At 39.1% G+C, this 20373-nt stretch overlaps 1 protein-coding gene across 4 annotated transcripts in view; it reads right to left on the bottom strand.

The window, feature by feature from the left end:
- Positions 1-16944, bottom strand: part of TBK1 (TANK binding kinase 1) — an 80720-nt gene extending 63776 nt beyond the window's left edge. Inside the window, exons 1-5 of one of the 4 annotated variants that reach the window (XM_082422744.1) lie at positions 15919-16939; positions 13357-13474; positions 9492-9632; positions 5935-6064; positions 3661-3842 (exon numbers count right to left, since the gene is read on the bottom strand). In XM_082422744.1, the coding sequence (XP_082278870.1) occupies positions 3661-3842; positions 5935-6064; positions 9492-9632; positions 13357-13474; positions 15919-16373 (1026 nt within the window). In that variant the 5' untranslated portion in view covers positions 16374-16939. Of the gene's footprint in view, positions 1-3660; positions 3843-5934; positions 6065-9491; positions 9633-13356; positions 13475-15531; positions 15835-15918 lie in introns of those variants that run through there. The other 3 variants (XM_082422746.1, XM_082422747.1, XM_082422745.1) reach the window with 3 other exon arrangements.
- Between the last annotated feature and the right edge of the window lie 3429 nt (positions 16945-20373).

Genomic DNA, 20373 nt, shown 5'->3' on the forward strand with positions numbered 1-20373 from the left:
AGGGTGTTTCTAAATGATGCAGTTTATGAATCTGACTCTCAAAGGGTCACAAGCCCTGGATTATTATTTTTTGGGGGGATGGGTGGGACTCTTTTGGGAAATACATTTTAATGAGAAATCAGAAGAGGTGATAAGCAAGAAGAGCTTAAAGTGAGTGTCCCAACATGCCTACCAGATACACGGGGTCTGAGTGGTCTTGCTGGTTCTGTGGCAGAGCACCTAAAGCAACTACTGTCCAAAGAAGCGCTGGCCAGACCTTTGACCCAGCAGCCAGTACTTAGTGTATCAAGGTGCTGTGAAGAGGCCAAGAGTACCTGGACATGCCTGATATCTTCTGGAACATGAGGCCGCCAACCTGGGAAGAGGAGATACAGCGATTCTAGAAGGAGACAAAGGGGGACCTCCTCAAATGGTGCAATAATACACTGCCTAATTGGTACAGCTGGAAGGCCTTCCCTGGGCAGTGACGGACTGATCGTGGCCTGACACATGCTGGTCTGACGTATCTGTGCCCAATGGCTCTCCCTCAAATGTGCTACTTGTACTTGTGTAGGGATCAGTATTACTGAGCCTGGGCGTCTGCATCTGAGATAGGAGCATAAGGACAAACCTACTGCAAGTTCTCAGATATTATTAAGATAGCCATCATATTAAAAATGGCAGAAGAAAATATGCTGGTGTTTCCTTTGGTCTTTAACACACAAAAAGGAGAAGATTCAGCATCTGGTCTGGGAATTCCAAAATGAGAAAAGTTTTCATTTAAATACATAAATATTTCTAGATTGCTGAGCTTCAGGCCATTATGTGTCTCATTTTATAACTGTGGTGTACTGTATTAGAAAACAGGGCTGGGCATAATCTGAAATAGGAAAAATAGATCAGAGTAAAATTTTAGCCAAGAGAACAGCATGGACTTGGAGTAAATTTATTTAGTAATTTAAATAATGTTTAAATGTTTTGTTCTTTCCATTTTAAAAGTCTGTTAGAGGCAAAAGCTAACCTGTGGTCCTAGGAGAATATGTGAAAGACTGACAGTTGGTAATAGGGATCAACCTCATGAACGCTAGTACTGTACTGCTGTTTGGTTTTTTTGGTTATCACAGTAACTGGGAAGGGCTACTGGTATTTAGTGGGCAGAGACCAGAGATGAGAGACATCCTGTCAAATATGAAACAGTTCTGAAAAATAAGCTTCTGACATCCTGCATGACTTTTGAATATCTTGCCGGATATTTGTGCAGGAAAAAGGTTTATAATGATATCAGTTTGTTTTATATATAAACAATGTATTTTTGTACATAAAGTAAACAAAGTATTTTTGTAGCTACAGGAATGCAGTACATGTAAATCTACTTTGTTTAGTTAGAAACTTTATCAAGAATTATTCATTGCTTTGGAAAATCATATCAGTGACAACACAACACCTGTGATATCTGACTCACCAATACAATATACAGGTTACACTGCACGTGCACTGCAGGTGATATTACGTACAGGTGAAAGCGTCTGATTACTTAAGTTTTCTGCCAGTGAAGGTGTTCCTAAACTTTTACATATTAACTATCTATGATTTTATTTTCCTTTATATTATTATTAAGATACTATGCTATTCTTTTAATTAGGTATGCAGGTGATTATATTATCTAAGAATTTCATTTTAAGATACTGAAAAGGGGCTTCCCTGGTGGCGCAGTGGTTTAGAGTCTGCTTGCAGGGGACACGGGTTCGAGCCCTGGTCTGGGAAGATCCCAACATGCCGTGGAGCAACTAGGCCCGTGAGCCACAATTACTGAGCCTGCGCGTCTGGAGCCTGTGCTCCGCAACAGGAGAGGCCGCGATAGTGAGAGGCCCGCGCACCGCGATGAGGAGTGGCCCCACTTGCCGCAACTGGAGAAAGCCCTTGCACAGAAACGAAGACCCAACACAGCCATCAATCAATCAATCAATCAATCAATCAATCAATCAATAAAGATACTGAAAAGAACATTGTAAAACATTATAAAAAGGGGGCGATCATACATGGTAGAAACCACTAGCCTGTATGCTCTGGCTGCCTTCTGCTTACTTCTCCAATTCCAACTCCTACCACCTGCCTCTTCACTCACTAAATTGCAGCTATTCTGTCATCCTTTCTGTTTCTGAAACATCCAAGGTCATTCTTGTTTCTAGCCCTTTGCAGTTGCTTGTAATGCTCTTCCCCCAAATCTCTGCATGGCTTGCTTCTTTTTATCATTTAAGTGTCAGTTCACTTAGGATTGAAAGGAGGCTTTCCCCAGCTATCTTTCTCCTGCCAGTCACTATTTTATTACCTTATTGTCTTTCCAACACTTTAATTATCTGAATTTATCTTATTTACTTGTCTATTGTCCTCACTAGATTGTGGGTTCCATAAGAGCAGAAATCATGTACATTTGGTTCACCACAGAAGTCCCAAGGGCTTCCCTGGTGGCGCAGTGGTTGAGAATCTGCCTGCCAATGCAGGTGACATGGGTTCGAGCCCTGGTCTGGGAAGATCCCACATGCCACGGAGCAACTAGGCCCGTGAGCCACAACTACTGAGCCTGCGCGTCTGGAGCCTGTGCTCCGCAACAAGAGAGGCCGCGATAGTGAGCGGCCCGCGCATCACGATGAAGAGTGGCCCCCGCTTGCCGCAACTAGAGAAAACCCTCGCACAGAAACGAAGACCCAACACAGCGAAAAATAAATAATAAATAAAAATTAAAAAAAAAAAAAAAGAAGTCCCAGTTCCTAGAACAGTGCCTGGTACCTAAATATCTGTTGGATGAATGTAATCCATTATTAGGTATTCTTAATAAAGACTATCAAAAGATAATAGATTAATTTGGGGATATATATTGATAGAACAAGATATCTTAATTCATGCCAGACTAAGTATAATCTGAATAAAGCTATGGGGCCAGGTAGACTTTATTCATATTATAAGATTACAATGGCAGAATCCAGTTGGAAAAAAAGTCACAGATTCTAAGACTTTTAAAACAAAACCCAGAGCCATGAGCAATTAGTGATAGCTGTATATTATAAACTTCCTGATTACATGTTAAATATACTTGTTTTTCAGTGTCTTTTCTTAAGTGTTTCAAATGTTTACTAACTTCACACAAACACACCTACATAATCTGTTTCAACCACAAAGCTTTTCTAGTTTTCTAGCATTTCAAGTTAGATCTTTTAGAGGCATTTAATTTTATGTGTGCGTTTCTAACAACTATTCTTTTCGTCTTTCAATAATCAACCTCCCTGAAGAGAATCTTCTGCTTCAGAATTATAATGAAGTTTCCTCTACAGGGAAGAGTACCATATAACAAGCTTGTAATGTATTAACTGCTCTGATCCAAATAAGGAAGCCTTTACTAGTTAGATGTTTCTGGAGTGTACAGACAGTTCTTTCTTTTAATATAGATGAATGACATTAGTAAAATTATTTAAGATTATTATAAAACTTGTAAGAATTTTTAACAGAAAATAACCCCCTGAGAAACCGATATCTAATACCTCATTACAAACCATATTCATTAGAATAGAAAATTTAATTTTTGCCATAAAAGTTGACATTTCATAGTGAACTGGTTGACCAATTACCCATATTTACAATATATCCAGCTTCTTTAAATAAAATTATTAGTGATATGTGACTTACCAAATATTCTTCTGTGCCATACAGAGAAACAAACTGCTCATCATCTTCTAATTCTCTAGCTGCACCAAAATCTGTGAGTTTGTACACAGACTGTCCGTCTTCCCCTATTACACGCATGATATTTCCTGGCTTAATATCACGGTGAACTATGCCATTTTCTCGGAGATGATTCATTCCACCCACTTCAACAATAAATATAAAACACAGGACATCATAATGTAGGTATCTATGCATATGTATGTCTGCATCAGACTCACTAATTAACATTAATTCATTTTCACTCAGTGTAAGTTTTTACATAAGTTGGTCCAAAGTCATTTTAATCAAAGAAGTAACAGATTATACTTATATTTTATATTTCATGTTTGAGTAATGAGGAGTTTTAGAATGATAAGGATCAATATGGTCTAAGGAAGAATCCAATCTCTCTTAAACACTATCAAGAAAATGGAACACAACAGTCTTAAGCCTGTGACCTCCAGAATTACTTTTGGTTATATACCTGTGGGCCATCTGCCTAAACTTAAGAATGAAGATTCCCAAGAAAGATAATCTTTCACCACAATTTTACATTTTTACCTTGGGGAAAAAATTCCACAAAAGAGTAAACTGGACTCAATACATAATATAGTAAAAAAAAAAGTGACAGAAGGAGGCAAAGTGTCAGACTTGTTTCCACAAAAATATATTTCTCATACGCTTAGTGCTCTTCTAAAAATGCCATTTTCTTTTCTTTTCTTTTTTTTTAAAGGGCAAAGGTGGCAAAATTGCTGAAATTAAGCTGTTTGGGCTAACTGACATGCAGTGTCACAGAGTGACAGTCTGAAACATTTGTTTGACAGCTGATAGATGACTGTCCAAGCATGACATATAAAAATAAGTTTAGGGGTATCAACATTCAATTACAAAAGCTCAGGACTACCAGTATACTTAGGAAGGCATCAATCATCTATAACTTCTATCTGATTTACTAGGCTGTAGCATATATTGCTTCTTTTTCATTTTACCCTAAGTAGTCTCTACTGCTTCCAATGTCAAGTTCAAGAATTCCCACTAACCTCATACTTTATCACTGGGCTTTTTCTATTCTTCAAATATTGATTCATTTCTTTCCAAGAAGATATTATTCCCTTTGGTTGCCATATATTTTTTTTAATAACAGCTTTGTTGAGATAAAATTTACATATCATAAAACTCATTTTTTAAAGTAGTTAAGAGTCACAGAGTGTACAACCATCACCACCAATTTCAGAACATTTCCATTACGCCAAAAAGAACCCCACGTCTATTAGCAGTCACTCCTCGACTCCACCCTCCCCTCAAGGCCCTGACCACCATTACTCTGCTTTCTGTCTCTATGGATCTGCCTATTCCGGACATTTCACGTAAATGGAATCATACAAATATTGTGGTCTTTTGTGTCTGGCATTTTTCACTAAGCATTTTTCAAGTTATATCCATACTATAGCATGTATCACTACTTCACTCTTGTAATGAACAAATAATATTCCATTGTATGGATTTACCACATTGTGTTTACCTATTCATCAGTTGATGGATACTGGGCTACTTCCATTTTTTTTTGTTATTATAAACACTGGTGTACAAGTTTTTGTGTGTATTTATTTTAAATTCTTTTAGATAAATACCTACTAGTGAAACTGCTAAGTCATATGGTAATTCTGTTTAACCTTTTGAGGAACTGCCAGACTGCTGTCCAAAGTGGCTGCACATTTTTACACCACCACCAACGGTATACGAGGGGTTCAATTTCTCCACAGCCTCGCCAACACTTGGTTCTGTTTTGTCTTCTTGATTTTAGCCATCCTAGTGGGTGTGTAGTGGCAGCTCTTAATTGTTTTGACTGGTATTTCTCTAACGACTAATGACCTTTTTATATATTTGCTGGCCATTTGTATATCTTGTTTGGAGAAATGTCTATCAAATCCTTTGCCCATTTTTAAATTGGGTTGTCTTTTTACTGTTGAGTTGTTGGGATAAAAATTCCTCATCAGACGTACGGTTTGCAAATATTTTCTCTCATTTTATGGGTTGTCTTTTTACTTGATGTTGTCCTTTGAAACACAAAAGTTTTTAATGTTGATGAAACTTATCTATTTTTTTTCTTTTTGTACTTTCGCTTTTGGTGTCATATCTAAGAAAGCACTCCATAAAGGTCTTTGGCTTTGAATGTAAGAAATTTATTTTTAAAAATTCTTATGTCATTAAGTTATATATACACACATATATAATCAGATAAATAAACAAACATACCCACATCTCGCAAAACAATTAAAAATTCAGACTCTGGTAGTCCATAGGCATTACATGGTTCTTCTAAAACAGTGTATAAACTTCCACATGGACAAAATTCCATAATAAGTACTTTATGTCTCGTTGTTACCTGAAAAAAAAAATCACTGATTGGGACTCAATATAAAAAATAAATTTTTATTATATGCCAATACTTACCTGATTTCATTTAAAAGTTGGATTTACTACAATAAGGAAGGCACTTCGAATTGCTTTTTACCTGGGGTTTGTTAAATACTTGTTGACTGTACAGATGAGAATTAACGTCTTCTAAATTCGTATTAAAATCGGATTTGTCGGGCTTCCCTGGTGGTGCAGTGGTTAAGAATCTGCCTGCCAATGCAGGGGACACAGGTTCGAGCCCTGGTCCGGGAAGATCCCACATGCCACGGAGCAACTAAGCCCGTGCGCCACAACTACTGAGCCTGCGCTCTACAGCCCACAAGCCACAACTACTGAGGCCACATGCCACAACTACTGAAGCCCGTGCTCCTAGAGCCTGTGCTCTGCAACAAGAGAAGCCACTGCAATGAGAAGCCCGCGCACCGCAACAAAGAGTAGCCCCCGCTCACCGCAACTAGAGAAAGCCCGCGCACAGCAACGAAGACCCAATGCAGCCAAAAATAAATAAATAAATAAATAAATAATTGGATTTGTCTTTGAAGACAAACCACAGCAAGTCTAATTAGAAAATCACTGCTACAATGTTATAATGATTCTTTCAAAATTATGTTTAATTTCTAATATATAACGTACATTTCGGGTATTAGTTCTTCTAACAAATCTCTTAAACTTGAAATTCTTCCTGTGACAAGCACTTTTACTTCAAAGAATGGAGTTCTAGACTTTTTTTTGGCCACGCCTTGCAGCCTGCAGGATCTTAGTTCCCCAACCAGAGACTGAACCCGTGTCCCCTAGAGTGGAAGCGTGGAGCCCTAACCACTGGACCGCCAGGGAGTTCCCAGAGTTCTTGCCTTAAAAACAAATAGGTGGCAGAATAGTTGAGTCGTCCTCTTGCAGCAAAGTTCTAGTCTGCTCATATGAATCTGAGCTGCTGATTTGTTTTAAACCTTAATTTTAATGTACCATTGATTATAAGATACATCATCAATTTAATAACAGCTTTATAGAGAAAAAGAAGTATTACCAAATTACAAATATGCATTGATTATAAGATACATGCTCATTTCAGAAACTCAAAAATATGAATGAGACTTAAATCCAGTATTCATCTCCAACCTTTAATTCTTCCTTCCTTTTATAATTCTTTCTACATATCCCCAATATATATCCATGAAATATTTTAAATTTCTCTACGATTGAGTAGTATAAAAGAAATAATTTTTTTAAAAACTGTTGTTTTTAAATAATGAAATAATTGAATGCTGATGAATTGAAAACTTGAGAAATACCCATAATCCCATCACCCAGAGATAATTATGTTAATATTTTGGTGTGTTTCCTTTCAGTCTTTTTTCTATGTATCAAATCATATTATAGACACATTAACACTTTGTATACCATACTGTATATATCAAGATCACATTGCATATATATTTTTAATACTGATTTTCTCACAGAACATTATACACAAGCATGCTCCCAGGTGATTGAAATTTTGTTAAATATCTCTTTTTAGTACTGCTTAACTACTGTGTAGTAAAGAATTAATTTTAGCCAGAGAGGTCTGGTCTTTGCCCTTGGCTACTGGGAGGTGATTTGCTAGGCTTCTAGAATGTCCTATCTGCTAGAAGTGTCTTTGTCTGTGGGTTTTGGCCATGTGACAGTCTAACAATGTGATTTATGATGGGGATTTTGGACATGCACATCCGTTCCAACTTCCAGAGGAAATGGAGGCTAAAAGTATTAGCAGAACCTATGGGAAGGGCTGACTACAGGTCAACCATGCAGGCAGTATGTGATTGAGCCCCAATAAAAACTCTGCGCACCAACAGCTCAGGTGAGCTTCCAGGGTTGGCAATACTCTGTGTGTATTGTCATACATCAATGCCAAGAGGATAATGTATCCCTGAGGACAAGGAAGATTCATGTTTGGAACCCTCCTATATTCTGCCCTATGGCCCTATGGATCTCTTCCTTTGGCTAGTTCTGATTTATATCCTTTTGCTATACTAAAATATAAATTATAATGTAATTGTAAGTACAGTTGACACTTGAACAAAGCAGGGGTTGGGGCGCTGACCCTCTGCACAGTCGAAAATCTACACATAACTTTACTGTACCTGTGGTTCCATATCTACAGATTCAATCAACCTCGGATTGTGTAGTACTGTAGTACATATTTAGTGGAAAAAAACGCACATTTTTATAAGTGGACCCACATAGCTCAAACCTGTGCTGTTCGAGGATCAACTGTACAGTGCTTTCCTGAGTTCTGAGAGTCATTCAACATTCTAGCAAATTATCAAATCTGAGGGCAGTCATGGGAAGCCCCGAATGGGTAGCCAGTTGGCCTTAAGGGAAGACAGCCCTGGTGACTCCTGAACCTGCAGCCCGTGTCTGAATGAGCAGTCTGGTGGGGACTTCTCTATCTACCTGCATGGTTTGCCAAACTCCACTGCAGTTCGTATCAGAAGTCTTGAACAGACCTGGCAGTCTGGAGGGCTATGCCCTTAACCTCGAGTGTAGCTAACTCTGGGTGACTAGCCAAACATTCTAACTTATTTAACCATTCTTTATTATAAACAGGGCAGCAATGAACATTTTTGTGCATAAAATTATAATTTACATTTCTGATTACTTCCTAAGAAGTAATCACTAAAAATGAAATCACTGGTATGAGGAGTATAAACTGCCAAACTGTTTTTCAAAAGGTGTGATTTTATTGATTACCCACACTAACAGGATTTATATTTTTCTAATGACATTTTTATTTTCAGTTTCCCAGTAAAATCAATTCTGTCTTCTACGACTGGACTTCACATATCACTCTCCGGATTCCAAGGATTTTTATTCTTTATAAAGCCTTCTTTGTATTGTTTGACTTTCTCCTTGATCCTTACATAATTATGTCAATTTAACTTCATTTAGCTTTTGTTTTTAGTAATAATACCGGTAACCATATTCTATATTCTTTTATTTCTTATACTACTTTTTCTGATTCCATGAGACTTCATTTCCATTGTATAGCTATTCAAGAATCTTTGAGAGTAAATATTTGGTGGTATGAGCTCTAATTTTCACCATTAAAAAGCCCACTGTTGGGACTTCCCTGGTGGCACAGTGGCTAGAACTCCGCGCTCCCAGTGCGGGGGGCCTGGGTTCGATTCCTGGTCGGGGAACTGGATTCTGCATGCCGCAACTAGGAGTTTGCATGCCACAACTAAGGAGCCTGCCTGCAGCAACCAAGACCCGGTGCAACCAAATAAATAAATAAATATTAGGGGGGAAAAAAAAAAGCCCACTGTTTATAAAACAATTTTTATATTAGATTATTTCTCCCAAATCGTAATAACTACAATAAACATGACACCGTTAATTAAAGCTTGACTACTTACCTCCTCTTCAATAGCAAATAATTTGACAATATTTTTGTGATTGAGTTTTTTTAACACTTCAAATTCTCTCATTTGAACATCCACTGGACGAAGAAAGCTTATGTTATTAAATACTTTGATAGCAAATAAGTCACCAGTTTTCTAAGAAAAAGAGAAAGGTTTTATTTATTTATAATATTATAAAGAAGATACAAAAGGTACCATTAGAACTAGATACGGCAATTTATCTTTTTTATATAACACCCTGAATATTTTTAAGCATTAGGTAATTTGTACTAGGACTCCTGACCTTTTAATTTTAAGTTGAAATAAATCAATCAATTGTTCAGTATTTCTTTCAAATTGAATGCTTTGGAATGTAGAAAAGGCTATTTTTTTTCATATTATAAATAAAGCTTCCTTTATATATACATATTTATATATATATAAAGCTTCCTTTATTTATATATTTCATATTATAAAGCTTCCTTATGATACACATGGCAAAGATACTCATTTACGTATCAGAAGAGCTCTAACAGTACCAAATGTGAATGTATATTTTGAATAAGAAATAGTGAAACTCACAAGGGTTTCTCCAGGGCCTAATAATTTTAAACTAATCAAAGTAGGACATGAAAGATTAAAAATTATATTCCACATATGCAATTTTTAGTAAGAATCTCAAAGTAAGGCAACTAACTTTAAGATTCCCTAGCTGGATAGAATGTGTATGCATGTGTGTGAGGGGGTGGGATTTGAGAATAAGGTTAAAGCAGACCATCCTCATTGGACTGCACCACTGCTGCCTCGGGTAACCTTCTGCAACTTCACCTAGATGCCTAGGGCAGATTGTTGCTTCGCACATCATTTCTAAAGGATCAAAGACACTTCCTTTCCTCTACCAAAGCTCCGGCAGCACCCCAACTCTCACTCTCTCATGGCATACTTAAGTAGATTAAACACAGAATTACAATGCAGCCATAGTTGGGAGGGAATCCTAGAGGTACAAAATACATGCTAAATTTCAGGTAAACATTACATTGTCATGGTCTTCATTTAATTAACCTTTCTTTGAGGCTCTCTTCCAGACCCTCCCACCTCTTTCCAACCACTCAGGCCAGATTCTCTTACTGAATTTAACCTTACTTTTCCCACAGTCCAAGGTTGAACTTGCCTGGAGTTAGTGGAGAGACCATTCGTTTCTCCTATGAGCTCGGGGTTCAAGCATGCCCTGCCTAAAGATGTTTCATGGGTCTCTGTCTTTTAGGACCTCTGTGCTCTTCCTGCTTTGAAGCCCTCTCTACAGCTTCCCACACAGATTCACCACCTACAGCCATCACCCTCTTCCCCTCACCTCAGAATTTCATAATCTTCTTCTTAAAACCATTTAGCTGCATCACAGTCTCACTCTTCAAGATCCCTCTTTGGAGACCACCACCTGTGTTATGTGATCACTCCCCCCTCTCTCCCCCGCTCGCCCCACACCAAATACACATATATTCTTTCCAGAGGAGAAGACCATTGACCGTTTTCAGACAGTATGAAAATGGAACAACTTAACTAGAGCTCAATTACACTGTTTTCCCATTTGATCAGCCAGGGTAAGGACACTGCCAAATCTATACCACCCAACAGAGAGATTTTTCTTGAGGACACCTGTCTCAAACTTAGTCTGAAATTAGGAGAATCCTAACAGAGGAGCAAGCAGGGAAAAGAACACAATGTTGCAATGTACCCACTGTGACCCAGGCCAGTATTTTCCCACCTTTTGTAGTCTATATCATACCTGTGAGATCACTGGGATATGTGTGGGAATGTCCCCTTTTCCCTCTATTCAACTGCACAGTCACCTATCGGTCACTGTCTCTAAGTCAAAGCATGATGAATAATATTTAGAGATGCAAGTGTACATATATATACAACGTGCAGGTCAACACGTCCTTCCTACAGATCTCTCCCCTTTAACTTCACCTCAGTTATCACACACATATACACCCATCCACACACAGTAGTAGCTCAAGGCAACTTAATGAAAAAGAGACAGATTAAGTAAGTAATATACTTGGAATAACAAATAGTAAACTTAGGGACCGGGTCACTCTGAGCAGTAACATAAAAGGGTTTAGCTAATATAGTTAAAGATGCTTAAACAAACAGTTATTAAGGGCAAGCAGGATTTTGGGGGTATAGTCCTAAACCCTTGAAACTGATGTCACTGAGAACAAACATGGTTTCTCAAAACACATCCCAGGGAAGACTGCTAGGGACTGAATACTAAACTGGGTGTTAACAATATTTTAAGTCAGTTCTTATGCCTCTCTAATCCTTATTTGAAGCTTTCAAACTACAGTGGATAAAGAACAGTTTCACTTCCTTTGAAGAAGAGCTTCAAGACAGTAGTCTACTCTGTCCTCATTCATTCATTTATTTTTTCAGTCAACAAGCATTTACAGAGTGCCTGCTAAGTGTAGGCACTTACATGAAGGACACTGGGTATCTACGTAAGGAAAGAGGATCAGAAAATGTGAGATATTTACTAGTGTCAGGCACTTTAAATATGCCTCCCTCAATTCCTATCACTACTGACTACCTGTCACTCCATCAGTTTCTAATTTACGTTCCTTCCAATACCACCTTGCTACTAAACCCAACACTCTTCGTGGGCAGGTACAGCACATTATCTGTAGCTCAAATCACTAGGTCCACCATAGTGTTTGACACATACCAAGTGATTACTAAAGTCTGTTAAGTTAACCGGGGTCACAGGAACACAGACGGTCAGGTGTGTCTCACTGCTAAACCCAGAGGTGCCACCCCACCCATTTTCTCTTCTTGGCACAGTGCACAAAGCAAAAACAGTTTCTAGCACAGGAATATCCAAAGCTGATCACTATGAATCTGACCAAGGACTGGAACCTGTGGACAATTCTAGAATTGGAGGTGAAAAAAAGCTAAAAACTGCACGACACTTCTGATTCACTCTCTAAGGGCCACAGAGGAAACAGCACGCACCTATGAATGTTTACTTCATTGCTACAGACAGAACTGACTGGTGGTCTTGAGGCTACAGAAAAATATAAGGAAACTCCTCCTTCCTAAAATGTTTAGAGCTCCTGTGCTGAATTCACAGTGCTGAAAAACTAGTGAATGATTATTTGCATTATAAAAGGATGTTTTTATTCCATTATTTTTCCAGCTTCCTTCCCAGAACAGAAACTTAAATGATCTTAAATCTCTTCATTTTAAATGACTTTAATTATCTTTCACTTCATCCTCCAATACAGAATCTGACACAAAGTCCTTTTGGTTCTTGAAATGCCTCTGGGATTAGCCCTTTTATTCTATTCTCACTTGCACTAACAAGTTCTGATTAACAGGATATATAGTCTTTTAAACCTGGGCTCCTTGATGATAACCTCACTTTACTCCAATCTACTTTGTAGAATGTTTTACTTGGGGGCATGAAGCCTTAGTACAGCACAGCAGAATCATCTGCGGGTTTCCCTCAAAAATACCCATCTGCTCCTCACCATGCCTCCCTCTATTACCTCCTACCCCAAATCACTGCTGCACTGAACTCTGTCAGTGAGATCACTCACTACCGTAGGAGGATTAGGTCGAGGAAAAAACCAAACGGCACAACACTAATCTTCCCCAGTTCCTTTTTTCAAACAACCTTCTGTTTTTCTCCATTCCCCAACACATGACCTCTGCCACCACTGTGTAGATATTACTGCCTCTGACACAGCTATATCTTAAGCAACCACAAAAACACATACTCTCTCTAGACAAATTAATCAAAACCACCAAGTCTCACTTTAGTACAAGTGTGCGTCTCAGAAAACTACATATATGGTGCTTTCACAGTATTCTCTGTACCAACCTTATGTCTTCCACGAAAGACATTTGCAGTAGCTCCTTGGCCTAAAATATCAGATAAAAGCCACAGATGATTGGAAGTGCTCTGCATCTCGGCGTGGTCAGGTGATCCTCTTGTTATACTAAGAGAAAAGAAAAAAAAATTGCATGCTTGTTTTAAGAGAATAATACACTTAAGAAACAAATGTTAGCTATTTTTACTCTCAAGAAAGATCACCTATTATTTATTACTAAATCAAAGTGCATAAACAGTCCAAAAAAAATCTAACTTTCCAGCAATATTAAAGACTAAAATGCTGCATGGGCTCTGAAAAAACATTAACCAATAACATCTTATATATTCAATTTAATTCATTTATTCACAGGGTTGAAAAAACATCAACTTGCCTTCTAATTTTGTCTCTGTCAATGAGAGTGATATTGGCCATTTACCTCCTTAAAATGTTTTGAAAGATTAATCAATGATAAATCATATTTTAAAGTGTTTTAAAATAAAGTAATAAGGTAAAATACAACAGAAATATAGAAAAAAATTACTTTGTTTCCTTCGAGGGCAGGGCAACACTAATGAAAACAACTGTTGCCACTGCATAACACTTCTATAACTTAAAATTTCACCTACACAAAGCCTGACAATCAGGATGCAAAGGTGACCTTTCAGCAATAAATTTTGAAATTAACTTAAAGATAGTTTCTTCGACCTCCAAGTATATAACTATACACATACCGAGTGTGTATTAGCAAGTCTTAAAAAATAAGCAAGGGGAGGCTAAGCATGTATGGGGGTAGGAGGTATGTGGAAAACCTCTTCACCCTCTGCTCAATTTTGCTGTGAACTTAAAACTGCTCTAAAAAATAAAGTCTATTAAAAAAAAAAAAGCACCACCCTTAGCCTTGTCCTTCAATATTGAAAAGCTGTATAAGTATATTGTAAATGTTTGAGCTCCATGTTGGAATAAAAATGAGGTATGCTAAATAGCATAAACACTTGTCCCGCCATGCCACCTTAAACCTGATGTAATATCAGGTTGAATCAAAACAGATCTTGCTCTCCCTTCACAGTAAGTTAGAATGGACTAGGTATTCAGTGATGAATTAATGACTGCCAATATTCCAAGTAGGGTTAAGTACACAAAGAATGGCCAGGGGTCCAAATTTCACCAATCTTTGATATACTCAGAGAGATGTATATAATTTTACCACCCATCTAATTCAGATAAGGGAATTTTACATACAGCAACTTATTGGAAATAAGCAATAAAAATACGATTCCTTTTTCAAAATATGAAATACACATTTGTCAGCTACTGAGATCATAATAAACTTCTCAAATATCTTTTCAATAATATTTTCAAATATTTCTCAATATGAAAAGCTTTGCTCATTAATGTAACTGTTGCTTGAGATAACTACAATTGGCAAATAATATCATTAAGTATCTATACCTAGTGGGTAATATAAAACACATTTATCAGCTAAGATATCCGCTCTCTATATGCAGAAAATTAAACTATGGTGTCACAATGATCTTGGAAATGTCTTTTGAAATTATCTTCCAATAACCCCACAATAACCGCATACTAAAACATGACTCAGCACACCCAGAAGGTACTTGCTATATAAATCGTTCCAAAATTTGGACACAATATAGGCAGGCACTCAACAAATATGAGACTGGTGATCCTGCCTTAAGTCTACTTCCTTATGCTGTCCAAAATGAAAGTTACCATCTGTCCATACATGAAAACAGGCTTGGTGACGCTGCATATGGACAAAGTTCCAGGATTTCCAAACTCTACCACTAAGTGAATCATTTGTTAAACAGATATTATATTCAGCGTTCTTCAGTGAAAAAAGTCGGTCTTTGGTTATGCATTTGACAATTACTGGGTAGAACTTGTTTTGAGGCCACCTACTAAAAATACCTGGGAAACGGATTGGAAATTACACCCGTAAGCCATGTCCCAAAGGAAAGGTTTGGGTATTTGCATTATAGGTGTGTACATTAAAAACGTCTTCTGCTTCTGGCTTCCGGCGAGTCAACCCCCGCTTCACTAAAACACGTCTCTTTTTAATCGTCTGAAAAAAATCAAACGATTTAAACACTGCCAATAGCGTCCACGCTCGGAAAGAGGGGTAGAAAGCGGCCAGCCTAACTCCAAGGGAAAGGGGCATCCGCCTGTCCGGGCGGCCAGGGCCCAACGCCGGTAACAGACACATCCTCTTTCTCGGTTGCCCAGAGCCACCAGATCAGGGAGGGTCCGGGTCAGACGGCCGGCTGTAGGACGAGGAGTCCAGACGCAGGGGACGGGCCCGCGCGACCATTCCGGCCGGCTTCTCACGCCCCGCACACCCGGGAGGCGGTGTCCGCCCAGCCAGAGTCGGGGAGGGCTCGGCCTGGGGTCCCGCTGGGCTCCTCCGGTCGCCCGCCCCGCTCCCGCCCCCGCCCTGACTCAGCATCCCAGTTTCCCACTGGGGGCGGGAGCGCTCCGTGCGGGCCGTGCCCGGCTCGGCAGCCCGTGCCCCGCGCGCCTTCGGCCTCTCCGCCCGCGCCCGCCCCGCTTACCTCCCCCGGTCTCCGCCGCGCCACCGCCAGCGGGCTCCCGCGGCCTCCTTGTGCCTCAGATCACTTCCGGCTTCGCGAGCACTGGCCGGGGGGTCACGTGACCGACGGCCGCCGTGCGGGTGCGGGTGCGCGTGCGCACTTCCGGCGCACCGAACTGGGCCTCGGCCTCTGCTGCCGACGCTCCTCCCTCGCCCGGCTCTCCGAGGCCACTGTGGCGAGGGGCCGAGAGGCTGTGGAGCGTCTGTACCCCGTCCACACCCTCTGCCTGTCCCCCCCCTTACTCTGAGGGTGAAGCCGGAGAGCCCTGCGCAGTGAGCGCAAGGATTCAGATTCCAACTGCGAATTCCGCCCCGTCCCCGACAGCCAAAGGCGGAGTGAGGTGATAGTGGGACAGACAGTGGACGGGTGATTACAAACATGCAAATAATCACGGGTGTGCAGAATGCTGGACACATGAGGGGCCATCGCTGGAGGATATCATACTCTGCAGGGATAGATTCGTATGTATCTTAAAGACCACACTGGCTGCAGGGGAGCCAGATTATCGGCTGCGAGCAATTCGGACGTGAGATTCTTAATGTAAATAAGCTCATTTAATTCTCTCTTTTTAGACGGTATTTTGGAAAATGGCAATACAGGAGAATCTAGGGACTAAAATCAGGTCCCCGGCAGTATTCGTGCCGCTAGGATCTCAAGCAGCTATTCCCGAGTGATCCTTTTTGCCCACTGACAGAACTGCAGTCTTTCTCAGCGTAATGAGAGGCAGAGAGGCCGAAGAGACCTCTGCAGATAAGGGCTAAATTTCTGAGGGAGGGAGGCGGAAAGAGGGAGTTCTTCCCAGATGAGAACTATAGGAGCCGGCAGTGAAATAGGAACCTATGGCAGAGTGGTTGAGAGCAGAGGCTTTTGAATGGAATAGACCTAGGATTGCAGTCCCAGCTCTCCCTGCCAAATATTGACTTTAAGCCATTTTTTTTTAAAACCTCTGTAAGCCTGTTTAATCACATATCATATATACAATGGAGATAAGAAAAGCCCACTGTAATGCTTGTTACAAAGGAATTTATTAAACTTTTTTTTTTTTTTAGGAATTTATTAAACTTTTAAACAATGTTTAAGTGATGGAATCATTCTACTGTAACAACAATCTATTCACTGCTTACCTTCCCACCAATTTTATTTGTCCCCTATCTAATGCCAAGAAGAGAACCTGTCCAAGTTCCTTATAACTCGCATCTCAAAGGTGAATGGGAGAAAATGTGATTAGCTGAAGGCCTTGATTCACATGTTTACCACATGAGTGAAGAACACTGAAATACATTTTCTTAAAGATCAAGCCGTTTGTGAACCAATTAATATTAGTATTTAAGATTTAAATAAACTGTTAGGCACAGAACTATACCAGGCCTCATAAAACTCTTGTAGTTCCATAGTTACGTCATACAAATCCTTCAGTCTTACTGCCTCAATGAGGCTGCTAACAGATGAGATTCACCCTTGAGACAATTATTTGGGTGTTTGCTTTTGGAGACTAAGAACAATACAGAAAAGGTAATTCACGGTGGAACAGAGTTTCCTAATTGCTATGGTACTCCCTAAGTAAAGTGCTCTAGGCAACTTCAGGGAAGGAAGGTGGGAATTATTACACATGATTAGATAACATGAAGTTTTTTTGTTGTTGTTGTTTTTAAAGTATTTGTTTATTTATGCCTGTGTTGGGTCTTCGTTTCTGTGCGAGGGCTTTCTCTAGTTGTGGCAAGCGGGGGCCACTCTTCATCGCGGTGCGCAGGCCTCTCACTATCGCGGCCTCTTTTGTTGCGGAGCAAGGCTCCAGACGCGCAGGCTCAGTAATTGGGGCTCACGGGCCCAGCCGCTCCGCGGCATGTGGGATCTTCCCAGACCAGGGCTTGAACCCATGTCCCCTGCATTAGCAGGCAGATTCTCAACCACTGCGCCACCAGGGAAGCCCGACATGAAGTTTTAATTTCTGTTACAGACTCTTAATTCCCACGTTTTGATTTCTCTTAGCTCTGAAAACTTGTTAATCTTCTGAAGGGCTTTAAAGAGCCAGGGGAAAAGGTGTTGCCTTTACATATACGGAATAAACAGTACAATAACAATAGCTATTATCAAGCCTTCATTTGCAGATGCTGTAGTAAGCTCTTTTCATGCTTAACTTACTGAATTCTTAGTTATGAGGTAGTTATCATTATTTCCCCCATTTTACAGATGGGGAAACTGGGGCAGGGAGAAGTTATTTAACCTGCTCAAGGTTCTAAAACCAATTACTGGCAGCACTGCTATTTGAACCTACTTAATCTGGATCCTGAGCCTGTCTAAGCTTTTAACTACTATGCTATGCAATTCAGTATACTTTGGACAATTAGTTCAAAGATCACTGCAATAGATGCAATGATCTCTCCCACTGTAAAAGAAACAATTAGCTCTCACTCATCTATTTTTAAAACCATTTTTATTTAAGTACAGTCATACCTCAGTATCCACAGGGGACTGGTTCCAGGACCCCCACAGATACCAAAATCCTTGGATGCTCGTTTCTTATATAAAATAGCATAGTATTTGCATGTAATCCACGCACATCCTCCCATATACTTTAAATGATCTCTAGAATACTTATAATACGTAACACAACGTAAATGCTATGTAAATGGTTCCCAAGTGCAACAAATTCAAGTTTTGCTTTTTGGAGCTTTCTGGAAGTTTTTTTTCCCAAGTATTTTTGATCTAAGGTTGGTTGAAACTATGGATGTGGAACCTGCACCTACAGAGGGCTGACTGTATAATATACAGTCCACTGATATATTTTTACAATTAACTGTCAACTTAGTTTAGTACCTTTATTCTATGATGTAAGGAAAATATTTATAATCTCTTCTGGAATTAACACCAGGAAAAGATTTATGTGCACAATTTAGAATACAATTTTAGGGAATTTAGAAGACCACTGAAGCCCATCCATGAGACCTCTAGGGACCACATGGGCCAAAGGTTAAAAAAACCCCTCAACCACCCTAAAACCTTACTTGGGCTTTTAAAATTTAAACTTAAATGATGACTATAGTAACTGCACTGCTCAGTTTTGTCCATCGTTTCTTAATTTTCCAATACGACTACTGATACTATTTGTCTTCTTGGTTTCTTGCATAGTCATGAATGAAAATGGGGGAAGGCAGGGGAACTAAACGGGCAGCTACTACTTACAAGCATCATAAACGCATAGGTATATTGTGCCCTAAGTAAATCTAGTAAGACGGAAAATATTAGATTTTTAATTCTATCGACACACTGACAGGCTTTTTCTAGTTCATTTAAAACGAAGATTCTAAATTATTTAATAGAACTAAGTCACATGTAATCTTTTAGGAGCATAATTAAATAAATCATCCATACACTTATATGTGCAATCCTTTAAATGGGAAATCAGGGAGAGATGAGAAAATAAGACTCCAGTATTTATAATAATTCCAAAAAAGACTCAGTAGATTTCACTACGTAAAATTTATTTCCTTTTCTTTTTTTTATAAAAAATGTATAACACCAGCACCTACTCTTCAATCAGTTAATTTATGAAACCATTCTCTTTTGTAGAATACACATTGGCATTGAAACAGTTTAAAGAAATGTAATGGCTATCTACAAAAAATTAGTTTTGATTTGTTGTATTTCCCCCATACTTCATGAGTCTGCACACATAAGAGAAAATTAAAATTTTCAAACATTTTATATTCAGCAATTAAAAAAAAGTACACTGTTTTCCTGCTATGGTCTTTATAAAGGACTTAAATTTTCAAGTTAAAAAAAAGGTACTAGGATAACTCTGCTGTATCCTATAACAGCATTTTTATATAGAACGATTTGAATTGGCATGCAAGCAACTTCTCTAGTTGTCACATACCAGTAATTTAGGGAAAATTACACCCATTTTACAGAAAAATCCCAATGCATATACTGCAATAAGCTCAAAGCAGTGTTAAAAAGACCAGTGTGAATGGCACACAAAAACTGTTTCTTTATAGATTATTAATTGGAATTCCTGATCATGAAGTAGGCACAGGGAGATCCAGTCCTTAGGGCTTTGCTCTCTGGAAGAACACCTGTAAATAAAGTATTTGTACAATTAGTACTGATGTCAGAAGATTATCACCTTTACCTGAAGAATGGCTCCAGGTTACTGGGTGCTAGTCACTCTTTTGTAAAATACAATAGATTATGTAAAACATTTCATGTACTCCATAAACCCACACATAATACAAGTCAAGAACTTTCTCTTCTGGACAACTTGATAAGGTCTAGAGATAACTTATGTTGCCATTTACTAGTGAAAATATGGTATTACCTCCAATGCTGTGAGATTCAAGCAGTCAGAGGAAAACATGCTCTTGACACCTTTTTGCTGATTGGCACTACTGTCAAAGCTAATGCTAGGAAATTAAA

This window comes from Balaenoptera physalus, assembly GCF_965194825.1.
Source record: "Balaenoptera physalus genome assembly, chromosome: 13".
NCBI lineage: Eukaryota > Metazoa > Chordata > Mammalia > Artiodactyla > Balaenopteridae > Balaenoptera > Balaenoptera physalus.